This window comes from Bombus vosnesenskii, unplaced genomic scaffold (genome assembly GCF_011952255.1).
Source record: "Bombus vosnesenskii isolate JDL3184/JDL3185 unplaced genomic scaffold, Bvos_JDL3184-5_v1.1 scf7180000013262, whole genome shotgun sequence".
NCBI lineage: Eukaryota > Metazoa > Arthropoda > Insecta > Hymenoptera > Apidae > Bombus > Bombus vosnesenskii.
In genome coordinates, this window is record NW_022882922.1 from 2,714,567 (window position 1) to 2,728,416 (window position 13,850).

Below are 13,850 nucleotides of genomic sequence, written 5' to 3' on the forward strand. Positions count from 1 at the left end.
CGCGTTTGTTCGGTGTCGAGCGGAAGTTTTTAAATAAAATTTAAGTTTCGATTAAAATTCTAGAAAATTATTTGAACGAATGGTAAATTTACACGGGGTCAAGAAAACATTCGAAGAATCATGGAAATTTTGTACGAATACGTTAGATATATTATACAAAGGATATTGAGGCCTGTTTGATTACGGTGCTAATGAAATTTTGATGTGTTTTACATAAAGCATACAATATTATGCACATAAATGTTTTCTATGGAAAATGTTCAAATATTTTCACGAGTCAGTGTATATTAAACAGGGTTACTCTTGATAGGGTCAAACACTTCATACATATCGAGTAGATGGGGTCAATTTAATTTTTATAAAAAGAGTAAGCGGAGAGAAAGGTAATTTAATTAAAAAGTATATGTATATTTTTTTCAGTATCACAAAATACATACTTGTGGTACGATAATCAAAGAAAGGTCTCTAACAATCGTAAGAATATAAAAGGATATCACGAAAATGTACATGTTATAAAGTATATAATATACATATTTCATAGGCGTCTTTTATATTTTTCATTTCGAGAAGGTTACGATTCTATGAAAAGAAGAATTGCATTTAGAATTAGCTATTACTACAAAAGAAATAATATTGTAGAAAGTTATATAACTAAACGTTCCGTCGTTTTTCTATTGGCTGTTTTATTACTAACCGTAAAAAGGGATATCATTGCAGCAAAAATTGCGTAACTGGGTGTGCGTAAAGTAAAAACACTGAATAAAACGGAGTTCTTTGTTTCTTCCGCGAAGTATCCTTTAACTCGTTCTATTGAACAGCGAACTAGAAACTATGAATGGAAATTTATGAACAATGAATTCATTTTTAATTAAAACGCAACAATAGGCCATGAAGAATAGATTGCGCTCATTTTGACCCCAAAATTTACCGATAGAAAGGCCTAAAAACGTTTTGTTTTCAAAAAAAAAAATTTCTCCAAATATCGAGAGTTCAAAATTAGAGTATGACAAACTGTCTCTGTTCGTGTACGTATTCGTGGTACAACGTAATACGATGTTTCGTGGCAAAATCATCGCTGATATTGACACGAAGATCAATCAACGGAACCGTGAACAAAGGAATTTCCCCGATAAACGGTGCGCCGAAACGAAATCCAATTTAGATATTGTTAACACCGCAGCCATTAATCTTCCGATTTCCTTCGAAAACATACGTTCGCCTCCGTTTCGGAACTGGGTATCGTCGCTAATTAAAGGACGGAATAGATTAATTGAATCGTATATATGGCGAGTGTATTTAACTTTAAGACAATCGTGTCGGCCGTAATGCTGGCGAGGTTCAGTAATCCCGTCGACAGATAAATGAGGCGCCATCGATCCTGGGTGAACGAATATCGACCAAGACTGTTGCAAGATTAATGAGAGCGTGCAACATGTAATGATACAAAGAGAGAGAAAGAGGAAGCGAGAAATATAGTGAGAAAGAGAGAGAGAGAGAGAAAGAGAGGTGAAAGGCATTCGTCATTTGCGTCTGGTCGTTATTGATAGCGTTTTTCTCCGCGAACAACCTCGTTTTCCGTAAAAGAAATGCTGCATGCGAAATGCCTGTGTCCGACGTCGGCCTGTCGTTTAATTAGACACGACGTAATCTAATCGTCGTGTTTCACAGACGTATCGCGGAAACGATTATTTTGATAGACTTGTAAATATATGCATATACGATCGTTTAAACGCGCGGTATGGATAAATTCCATGTATAATGTACGTCGATGCGGGTAACCGTTCAACAGAGACCCAAGTATTTTTGTCCTTTAGCTTACGGCTGATATCGTGGCGACGGCGTTGTACATAATCTTCTTCTCGCAGAGAGCAACGATGACGATAATAACGGCGATCAACGAGAAAGACGAGTCGGGGGTAATTGCACACTCTGTAGTTCAATTTTTGTGTATAGCGTAAGAAGGGAGACAGCGCAAAGAAACGACGTCGGTAAGTCGCGTCGAACCATAAGATGAAAACAGAACGGAACGAAAAGATAAACCGGTGTGGAGGGACAATGGAGGGTAAGCGAGCGAAGGATCAGGACGAGGGAAAGAGATGTTGCTGTTAATTGAAACATGGTTACTCGCTCTCTACCGTAAATAATGAAAATACTGGGAACAATAGGGGAGCGAGTACTGGGGGACTGTTGTACGCATAGAGTGGTGATTAAAGCGATAAGGGAAAAGGAAAATACGCGTTTTGCGACGTTTGCCTCGGATTCTACAAAGGAGAGTACAATAATAATCATCACGCACCGCTTCCATCTGAATTAGCAGGTTCTGTCGTTTTATCGAGAACGATTCTTCCTTGTGCGTTCTCATCGTGAAATCTCTTGCACGTATAATACGCATATGTATGCGATACTCGCGTTCCCGGCTCTTTGTCTATACACTTTCAAAGACAATAATTGAAATTGTCGAGGATCTCGTATTTGAACAGTTACCTTCCGCATCTCAATTACCTCCGCGTCCACCCGGTGTCCTTTTGTATCCATTTGCCGGAAGGTTAGTCGTGCGCAATCTTTTTCTTTTTACCTCTTGGCCTACATTCTCTTTTCACTCTGCTATTGAACAGAATTCGAATACTGAAAAAACATTACGATAAAACTTCTATGATCACTGGTCCTTTCGTTTACTTGCCATTGACACTTGCTAAGATTTTGCGCGAATCCACGCACAGATATACGCGGATAGTATACCTCGAAATTTAGATGGAGCGGCAAAATATATCGTTGTTCGTGTCATGGCGCGCGAGGTCGAGAAAATGGCAGAGCATCGAAACGAAGTCCTCGACTGTGAACAATATTCGATTAAAAGAAGCCAAGTGTACATTTTCTTGACAGATTTGTTACGCAAAAAGATGATGGAATCGCTGGTTGTCGTTTAAATTATAGCTCTGAAGTGGAGCGAGTGAAACACGTAAGAATCACGACCCACTTTTCTCCCGATGAAACTTTATCTCAAAGGACACGATCGATTTACGTGTCTTTGCGTTATAAATCGTGGCAGGTCTTGTATATTACGTAATCTCCTCCGATGCGCAGTATCTAACTAAAGTAGCTCACGAGCAAAGAAAGTATCGAGTATGGATATTTTTATCATTTCGTTGAGTTCTCGACGAATCGTGAACTTTGCGTTTTAGCTGCGGGAAAATGTAAAACGTTTGAAAGGAAATTTCTTGTGATAGGTTTCGCTTCGATAGCATACTAAAGAAGGTATTCGAATAGGGATGCAATCGAGGAATGCCAGGGGATCTGTGACAATAATCTTCCTCATATATGTTTTCCATAAACAGTTCTAAAACTTAATTTTATTTTTATTACTTTAGGGTATTTTTATTATAAATCATTTCCTTATTTATATTATTTAGTCTTAGTATCTTAGCCTTTTACGTAGCACCAGATGAGTCGAAATGATCTATAACATGATTCTGGATGATATTTATACTACATATAACTCCAAATTTGTCTGTCTGCATTTTCTCAAATATTGGAAATAATTTCCCAATTGGTAGATATAGACGAAGACATTTTATGAATAACTCGGTCGATCGAACTACGCAAGAGTGTACATACAGTTTCATAGAAGCAACGAGATCTCCTTGTCCTCGTTCCAAATTGCGCTCCGATTCAACGCAAGCCGTAAAACTGTGGGGCGTATCTTTCCCACTTAACAACTGTACTATATCCATACGCCACTGAATTGTTATCGCTTTTACTCGACCGGCGACGCTTAAATCTCTTTTTTTTCTGTTATATTTCATTATGATTATCGCGTCTTTCACTTTTCTTTCTTAACGTTCGCCCTTCTTTTTTGTTTATGTTCTGGCAGCTGATGGTATCGGTGGCGGTGTCGGCAGCGGAGTGATCGGCGGCGTCGGCGACGACGAGAGGGAAGAACGAGCGACGCCAGAGCTCGAGAGCGGAACCGGCACCATGTGCCGCGGAGGAGGCGGAAGCTACCGCCAGTATCCGCCGGATCTGTTGGCCTTCTCCGGCGGTCGAGGCGCATCGCCGACGAGCCAGGCGTCCACCGCGCCCGACAACACGCGTCTTCCGAGTCAACATGTGACACCCACCACAGCCGCGTTTGGCTCACCCTCGAACCAATATCCAGCAGCTTTCAAGACTTTGCCGCACAACCGTAGCGTTACACCCTATGGAATTACGAGCTCGTCGATCGCACCAGTAATGCCACGTCATGGCTACGTGACGATACCACGCAGACCAAGAGCACCCAGCTGGAGCAGCGGTCCACCCACGTCGCCTACGGATGGATTGGAGCCGGTTTACGATAATTTGGGATTAAGGACGACCGCTGATGGTAGTTCGGTCCTATCGTTGAACAAAAGTCCCGAACCGTTGTCCACGATGAGGAATCGACCTCTGCCTGGAACGCCAGGTTCGCACTACGGTACGATACAACGAAGCACACCGAATATATTGACCAGCAGTCCACTCGATAGAGCCGCTCCGGAAGGTGCAGCCGAATGGCCAACCAAACTCGCTGACGAATCGACCGACAGTAATCATCTTGTTGGACAAGCCCAACCGCAACAACAACAACAATCTGGTAGTAGCAACACGTTAGGAAGAAAAGTACCACCAAGACCACCCCCAAAACCTAAGAAGAAGTCAACCAACGGTCCCCTGTACGAGGACGAGGGCGAAGACGGCACAGAGGTATGATCGACGTACGTCGGTCGACGAAGATGAGGCCGCGAGGTCGTGGCCGTGCTGAGGAGGAGAGACGCATGACCGAAGCCACATTAGACCGGTAGTGCCTTTCAAGTTGAAACGACCCCCTCGATGCGCGGCGGGTCGATATTCGGTTGGAGCGCGTAAGTTCCGCCGGCGAACGTGCTGACGAACGAGCGTGCCGGGGGCTTCCACATCCGGTGAACATGGTTCGTCGGGTAAACCGCTGATTTTGGCGGAGAAACACCAGCAAAATTTTTCGGACGAGACGCCTTTGCCGGTTATTCTTTCTTTGTTCATCGTGTATCCTCTCTGTATCTTTTTATGTATTTTATAATTTATTCGGTTCGCGGCACATGACAGGGTTTCCGATCGCGTGGAGGACAAGCATATATTATGTGATTCGTGAGATCGACACACGGATTCTCTACATAGGTCGACGCAACGGTGGATAACGCAAATAACGAGAAATGTGTCGAAGCGATTGATCGAAAATCGACTATGTCTTTCAAGATCGTTTTACAATTTCGGGGAGGAACGTTCGATGAAACGTTTTTTTGGAAGAAACAATCTCGACGATACGATGGATACAACAAAACGCCACGAACGCTCGTGACTGGTTTTACTACGTGTAACGAGAAAATTAGTGGATAGCGGGTTGTGCCGTTCACGGACGATCATAGACAGAATTCATGTAAAATACAACGTAACCGGACATTAGCATTAAGGATAATGTCTCCATATGGAGACGTTCGTCTTATTTATTGACGTGCTTGTTGCATGCCTAACGAAGATCGCGTTCAAACCGCAGCATCGTGAAACGATGCGTTCTCTTATACGATCTATTTGCGAAACGATCATGTGATCGATACCTCTTAATTTTTATTATTTCTATATATTTCCCCTTTTTTTATTATTATTATTTAAATTTTGTACTTCTGTCGATGTGTACTGTGCTATCGATCATTTTACACGATATTTCGACTTTGTTATTGTCCTTTTTTATCCTTAAAGGAAGTGCAAAACGATGCTTTGGTTTTCTACTTCTCTTAGGTTTAAGATTATGTTTCTTTATTGTTTTAATTACATATTACATATTACGCATTGGTACTTGACCGCATCGAACCGGTATCTGTTTTAGCGATATATAAATCGGAATTAAGAGTAACGCACGGGAAACCATGTACATGGTTCCGCACTATGTAAAAGAAAACGTATTCAAGTAACGGAGATGTTAGAATAACTGTTTCTAGTAATGTTGAGAGAAACGCATACGTAAAATCTTCCGATTATATTCGTTGTTAATGGTAAAATATCACAGATGTTTCAATCTGAGTGTTACGAGGTCGTAAATCGGTATGAAAAGATCGGTCCTATGAATTTTCTCGAGAGTAATAGCGCGGTTTACACGATCGACGTTATAAAATACCGTGATCAAATTCATATTATTCTCGTCCCTCGAAACTACTCAGAAATATTTTAATATTTGCGCAAGGCCATGCTACTTCGTATCTACGAAGAGAGATCTCAGTGTACGTGCATTTTTTCTGGCGAATCGCCGAATGTATGTTGTAAAAAGAAATCATCGTACAGCTTGTACATACAATATGTATTATACTACTTAAGAAATAGCTCGTCTATCCTCTAATGGTTCGATCTGACTAAGGTTTCGCCGAACCGTACGTGAAACAAGTGATTCTGCACGAAAATTTCTTTGAAAAAGAATGGAAATGGCGACACGTGAAAGCAAGGCGCGTCTAATCCTTGAGTTAGGGATACAACGTAAATCGATCTTAGAACTAACGAAAAAAAAACTGTCGTATACGTAAAACACGAAGAACTGCATATGCGATTCGCGTTTAATTAACAGATTTAATTTAAAAAAGTGTACGAGGAAAAGAAGCTGTACATTCAAAGCGATTGATCGTGAATTATTTCTTCCGGCTCCATAGAACACGTGACTCAAACTTCCTTATCATCGAACTTCGATAGCTTCGATTACGTCCTTCGTATAGGTTCCTCGAGTTTTGGGGAAATTCGCGATACTTTCCGGCCATCGATCTGTTTCGCGTGTCAAACGAAATGCAACATGACCGAAAGGCAAACATTTTTAGCCGATTCAGTATTCTAATGGCCTTACAGATATATAGAAAGGATCATTCTTGGACTAAACGTTTATCGCTCGTAAGCTACACGAACTCGTTATACTTTCTGTACGCTTTATCCGGAGCTTAACGTTGCATTCCCGACTTTGGCGAGGATTTAGGGATCGATCGTTCACGCAACTTGTTGCGAACACACGAGTCCTCATCCTGTAAAACTAGTTCTAACGGAAGAGTCCCTTCAGCGACTTTGAATATTCCTAACAGGCTTCCCGTTTTCTCAACGAATCTTCCAAGCACCAGGAAACGCTTCAAGATAATTAAACGGTTTCGAGCGGCTTTATTTTTTCATAAAGCATTCGCTAATTCTGAATTTACAACGAACAAGCATTTGCTTTTGTGGACCTTTCTTCACTGGATTTTTCCTCTCTGAAAGCGATCTTTTAATTATTTAAAGCAACGTAGCTTGCGCATTATAACCTGAGTTTGTTTGTTAAAAGCACAGGATGTGTCACGTAATTGGAAAGATTTGAACGTTCTGTTTGTTTGAAAATAGTATAAATGGAAGAGAAAGATGTTGAGTGGAATGAATTATTTTCATATTCTGTCTTTTGCTTGAAACAGGAAGACGCATACTTTTGTTTAATCAAGCTAATCCCTCGAGTATTGTATTAAAATAATTTTTCCAGAATGTTCCAATTACAAAATTACAAACTATTCGTAATTATTATTTTATACGATAATTTTTATAAAGTTAAATAACGTCAAATAAAGATAAATACGATAAAAAGAACCGAGCTCGAGTAAGAACATTTTAAACCATATTAACGTTCTTTGCTATGTGTTAAATATTCAAAAGATTTCACTTACAACAAAAAAATGATATCGTATCTGAAAGATCAGATGTTATATGCTATTATAATTGCTAAAAGAGCGGAATAATAAATTTTCGAGATAAATTTTGTCAACTCTGTTTCTATCACTTTATCTATTTTCAGTCAAATAGAAGGTACGATTCTTTATATACATATTTGAAGAAAGAAGTCTTATTCTTCTTTACAACTACTTGGGTAATGATAATGACGTGTCAATTTATGAAACAAAGGGTTTCGTCGTGATAGCGACGAAATATCTTCCCCGAGCGTCATAACGCACCTAACAGTATTACGAAACGAATCTAAGGACGATGATGCGATGCCGATGGGACGGCGCGGAGAAAATCGCGGCACGATCGTGTAACTTCGTTTCCTCAGCTACGTTTTAACAAATATACAATCTATTAATGTAATATTCTTAAAAGGAGAGCAAGAAGAGAAGTTAATATAAAATAGGTGCCAATGTACAGTTATCTCTTACTAGTTGTTCTGAAAGTAAGAATTTACTACGAATAGTCTTTGAAAACCTTTCTAAGGAGAAAATTTAACGGAGAAGAAATTTGTGTGTTTTACTCGTACTTGTTAGATAATAGATGTTAAACTTTGTGAATAGAGGATTGCGATGCTGTAATTCACGTTGTAGGGATTAATCGAAGGAGGAGTTGTAACAGAAAATAAGAATCATTTTCTCCTTTCATTTTTTAAAACAATTACACTCTTCAATTATTTCTATTATTTTCGTTTCGATAAACTTCACTTTCCACGAACGCAATTATCTGTAAACGTTAAATCTAATTTCACACTATCCTCAAAAATCATTTATGTATATAAATGTTTCCTATTTCAACTTCAAATTAAAAGTCCCTAAGATGGTAATCAGTCTTATGATTCAACTTACAACATTGGAGATTTGTTACGTAAAATCTCTAACACTTGAAAATCGAACGAATAAGGAAACCAGGAATGTGTATGAAAATTTCCGATGAATGATCTCGAACGCTTCTTCGCACAAAGATCACCACAATCGACCGGAAGCGAGATTACACGAACGAATCGTCGCGAATTATTTTAAGCGGCCTAGCAGAGTCGCGGCTTGTCCGATCCAATTGTTGTGCCACGCCCTGTAAATACACAAGGACCTTAATTGCACGCTAATTCACGACGTTGTTTATATGTAAATGTAGGCACGTACGAAGCAAGCGTGGCACGACTGGTTGGTACGGCGCCACGAGTATATTTTTGTAATTTTGTATTTTGACGAATTCTCCGACTACGATTCGTACCCACGACAATCGCGCGGGGAAGATACGCTTCGTCTGTATTCCACGTTCTTAGTCCCAAGGAATTAACCGGATCCAGAAAGCGATTCGCGCAGCTGTAAAATATGTCGAGACGGTCGTTAGATTCCTAGGATTTGCCTCGTCTGCGATCATCTCCTCGTTTAATTCCTCGTCGTGTGTATGCACAGGTTCTCTACACCGATTTCTTGATTCGCACTGGCGCTTACATATGTAACGGTGTATTTGTCGAGATTACGATTCGATTTAAATTCCAGTATATAAGGGACGGTTGATTAAATATAACGTCGCGTGGATGTTTTTTGAAGATTGATTCTTCATCCTTGATTTTTCAAGAGCAAAAGATGCTTAGTTTTATTTGAGATTTAAGAAGATACAAATGAGAAATGATCTTAGTTTGTTTTTAAATATAAATATCGACGTAAAAGGGAAACATTTTCGTTTATTTTCACGATGCTAAGGATTTATTTTCATTTCTTGAAAATATTCAGTATACTTTACTATTTGTCCCATAATAATGATCATGCCGTCGGAGAACTAATTTTGCACCTTGAAACTTGTAGAGACTCACAGAGAAATTCGTACCACATGTCGCGTTAATTGGTTCGAAGCACGTTTGCAACAATTGTCATCGAAAATTTACCGATTCGAGAAAAACTCCTTTAGCCCCCAAAGAGAGCAAGTAGAAGGAACGCTGTTCGTCGATGAGATTTGTTTCGCATTGAACGCGTTCGCGTGAACGCAACCCTTCTCGATTCCCCGCTATAGTTACCTCCACATAATGAATAGCGGTACGATCGTACACGCGAAAATAGAACGTATACGATCCCCGCAATTATAACGTAGGGGGTCAACCTCGTCTGCTCTCGTACTATTAGCTGTGACGTGTTTACCAGGGATGCGCATGACGAGCCAATACCAGTCAGCGTGTAATTATTATGGCGAGGATACTTCGTGCGCGCAGTTAGGCTGTTCGTCGCTTTAATGACACTCCCTCTTTGATCCTCGAACGTTGCAATAACATGGTTTATGCGTCTTTCTATTCTACTCTACCGGCTGAAAGCACGACTTAGAGGCGATATCATTCGTTCTCTATCGTCCTTCGTGGCAGACCATTTTTCCAATCGATAGACGCGTACAGATACTCCGATCCTTCGTCAACGTCTATCTTCTAATGACTCTGCGTATCTACCTGTCAGGTATATATCCGCTTGAAGTCATTACGCCGTGGCGGAAATTAAAGTCGAGGGGGAGACAGAAAGAGAACGTGAAGCGGGTTGAAGCGGTGGAGAAAGACGGTGCCTAAAGTCCGTGTAATTGCGAATGTCGATGCGTTCTCGTGAGGACACGTCTCGGTTGGTATTTTTAATGAGGCACACGCGAGATTTTCTCGTTTCGAGGCTAGAAACGATCCGAGGGCGTTGGAAACAGGTGAAAAGACTGCTCGCGACGTCGACGAGGACATTAATAGAGCGACGCTGAAAGGACGACGTCCCGCCATTTGTTACCGGTTTTCTGGTTGAATTGTGGAATTATCGACCGTCGATGGGAACGCGTAACGAGCCCTGTTTCTTGTCCGCTGCTATCGACGAACCACAGCCCGATCGAACGCGGCTTGGCCACGTTTTAATTGCCAGATAAAGTTTGCTCCAGGTGGAAATATTAAAAATTCGATTCGGTCAATTGTTTGCGATGTCGATTTAGCTTGACGATTACGGGAGAAAAGGGGTAACGAGAATACGCAATGTTTAATGTAAAATTATAATTCGGCCTTGACCAATTATTTTGCGCAGTTTGCTAATGAACTTGCATGGGCACAATAGTAGAATCACTTTTTGATAGATGTACCTGGGATGATTGCATAATTTCCTGTAACTTATAGACACGTTTTACGGCTTAATGGGTTACAACATAATATTCGAAAGGATGAAAATGTTTCATAATACAAGTTTTGGCTTTTTACTTCGTGGTATAGATGTTGCCGAAAAATGTTGATACATTGAAAAAACGTCAGAACTGGTTAGAATAATTTTTTTCTTAAAAAAAAAAATAAAATCGCGTAAATCGACCAGTTGCATTCTGCATCTTATGCTGCCAGAGATGTACTTAAAAATCGCGTGGTTTTTTCGTCCATCTAGTTTTCAAAGCGCCACAATAATATGGTAATTATCGTCTTCATCGAAGATGTATCGAAAATTGTATATAATATTCTTAGTTTCGTCACCGAGATATTGGCGCCAAGTTCTTGATTTACATCCGTAGGGGTGCAGGCGAAAGTACCGTCCAATACACCGATCCGACTATAACAATCTGGAGGTTAGACGCGTGTAATTAATTTTATTTCACTGATAGATGTGGATGTTCCAAAATGTAGTATTTCGAGAGAATTTCAAACCGATCATTTTTATGATAAATTTTTTATATAATGTATTAATATTATTTTTATTAGAGGGAGATTTATAAATTTATCTGCCACACATAATCGACGGAAACAATTTCTTTGGAACAAATAAAATTATAGGACTAAATATAATAGTACTCTTTTTGGAAGTTGATAAATTACTGTCGTTCAATTATAGCTAATTATAGCTATAAATGATAAATTCGGTCATATGAATACATTTAATACTTTTAGAATGGAAGCTAAGTGTCTCGCAAATGTTTATTCTATAATAACGTATTCATTCGAGAAGCATCCACGGGAAAAGCGAATAATGTTGAATACATTCCAAAAGGGATGATAATAATCTTCCTAATTATCCTATTTCCGTTTTTAAACGCATTTTTCAGCCGCATTCTCGCTGGTTCTTTCAAGTGTAGTTCATATTCCGAGAGAGTTTATAACAGCTAACTAATTCTCGGAAATGAAAGATAAAACGCTAATTTGATTCAGTACATGACTGATGGTATGAAAATCGCTAGCAACGATACAAGTCTGACAAAAAAATTCAATTTCTCTTAACGTCAAAAGTCATCTCAAAATCGAAATTATAAATTTCTGAACGAGTGGTAAACTCTTAAACTTAATTTTCGAGCATTAAACGTATGCTGCTAACGATATTCTTGCTTGATAGTTTGAATCGTGTAAATTTAAGTGTATTATGTGCGTATCATATCTGTTTAAATGCCGTTCCTTTGCATGTGCTGAGAATCGCGCAAAATTTTGTATAATGTTCGCATCTGTTTATTCATCGAACTGTTTCAACCATTCTTCGAAGACTGAAACTTTTGTAATTGAAAAACTACGTGATTCCGTTTTGTGTAACTTTCTCGATCCAAAGGAATTGCGCTCACGACAAAAACATAAAATGGTTGAATATAACTCCCAAAGTGATCTACGCGACGTTCGCGCAAGAACAATTTTCTTGGGTTAATTAAACATTGAACGGTCATGCTTTGAAAGCTGTTCGAACAAATACTGTTCTATGAGAAGACTTCATCGCGACTCGTTACATGATGCGATAAAGGTTTGATGTAAACCAGCGTTGTCCAGATTAAATTACAAACTTTAGAATGTTTCCCTTAAATGGTTAAAGTCTCCTTTGTTACACTATGGAAACATTAGTTGATGTCACGTTATATATAAAAAAAAATACATATTGGTGAATCCTCTGTTTCTGGCGAAGATACGAAGGAGCTTAAAAAAAAGACAGATATATATATTTAGAAAGCTTTTTTATTTACGGATGATGCTGGTATAAGTCTCAAATCAATTAGTTACTCAAGGCTACTTCTCTGAATTTTGTAGCATGTTTGTGACGAAGAGTTTGAACCTTATGTCTTTGAAGTTGGCACAAAGAGATAAAACATAAAGTAGCCTTGAGCAGTCAACTGATCTGTAGCAAATACTATTTCAAATAGTTCTAAATGGAAAAAAGATTATGCTTTCTCGATTGATCGCTCGAATTGTGTCCTAATCATCGTTGAAACTGCCTAACTCATTCCATCGCCACTTGTTTAAAGAATATACATATTAAAATAGGACTTTCCACATGTATACTGTAACGTGTAACGATAGTACCGTGCAGAACACGAAGCATGTTCCTGACGAAGTGTTGTTAGGGCGCCGTTTTCTGTGGATCAGCCGCGTCCAGGTTTCTCGTACTTGATGAGCGTGTACGCGGACTTTTATGGGGCCGAGTTATGAATAAATGACGTTTCATTAACATATTTTCGTATCTCGTACAGCTCTAAGTTGTACAGGATAAGAACGCTTTAAAGTGTTTTTATCATAAATAGGGATTATTATAAATGTAAAGGAACTATGTTTGCGTGTCACGATATAGGTGTAAGAAACTCTCTAGGGAAAACGTAGCGATCAAGAATTTTTCTTTTACTTTAGATTCTAGATGACATAGGAATGTTAAGGATGGATAATCGAGGTAAAAATCTTTGCGAACGTTGATTATGTCTTCTTTTTTCTATTTTATTACATATTCTCTTTTTATTAATTTTCGCGTTATTATTATTGCTATTATTATTGATAATATTTACCGTCGTTAATATTTAATATTTCTATCGATCTATTGGATTTATATCGTTATGTTGCGCTGTTACTATCATTGTGATCATTATTATTTGTAGGAAGTTTTGCCAGAGAAATTGTACTACTTGCCTTGTAACGGAATTTAGTTTTATTCTGTCAACATTTCGGCTGATTATAATTTATACGCTATTGTCAATGTACTATGTATATCACTGTAAATACTATACATATTTTATAAATGAAATATTTAGCGTGACTGTAATATTAAGAGAATGTACTGAAAGCACCACTCTGTACACTCCACGATGGTTAAATTTTAATAAATATTTCCCAACCCCATCATAGTGTTTCA

The 13,850-nt window shown here is 38.9% G+C and overlaps 1 protein-coding gene across 4 annotated transcripts in view; it reads left to right on the forward strand.

Moving 5' to 3' along the window:
- The window catches only part of LOC117243146 (amphoterin-induced protein 1), a 291,568-nt gene extending 277,731 nt beyond the window's left edge, over positions 1-13,837 (forward strand). For all 4 annotated transcript variants that reach the window (XM_033510390.1, XM_033510398.1, XM_033510407.1 and 1 more), the window contains one exon: positions 3,872-13,837. In XM_033510390.1, the coding sequence (XP_033366281.1) occupies positions 3,872-4,728 (857 nt within the window). In that variant the 3' untranslated portion in view covers positions 4,729-13,837. The remainder of the gene's footprint in view (positions 1-3,871) is intronic.
- The last annotated feature ends 13 nt before the right edge of the window (positions 13,838-13,850 follow it).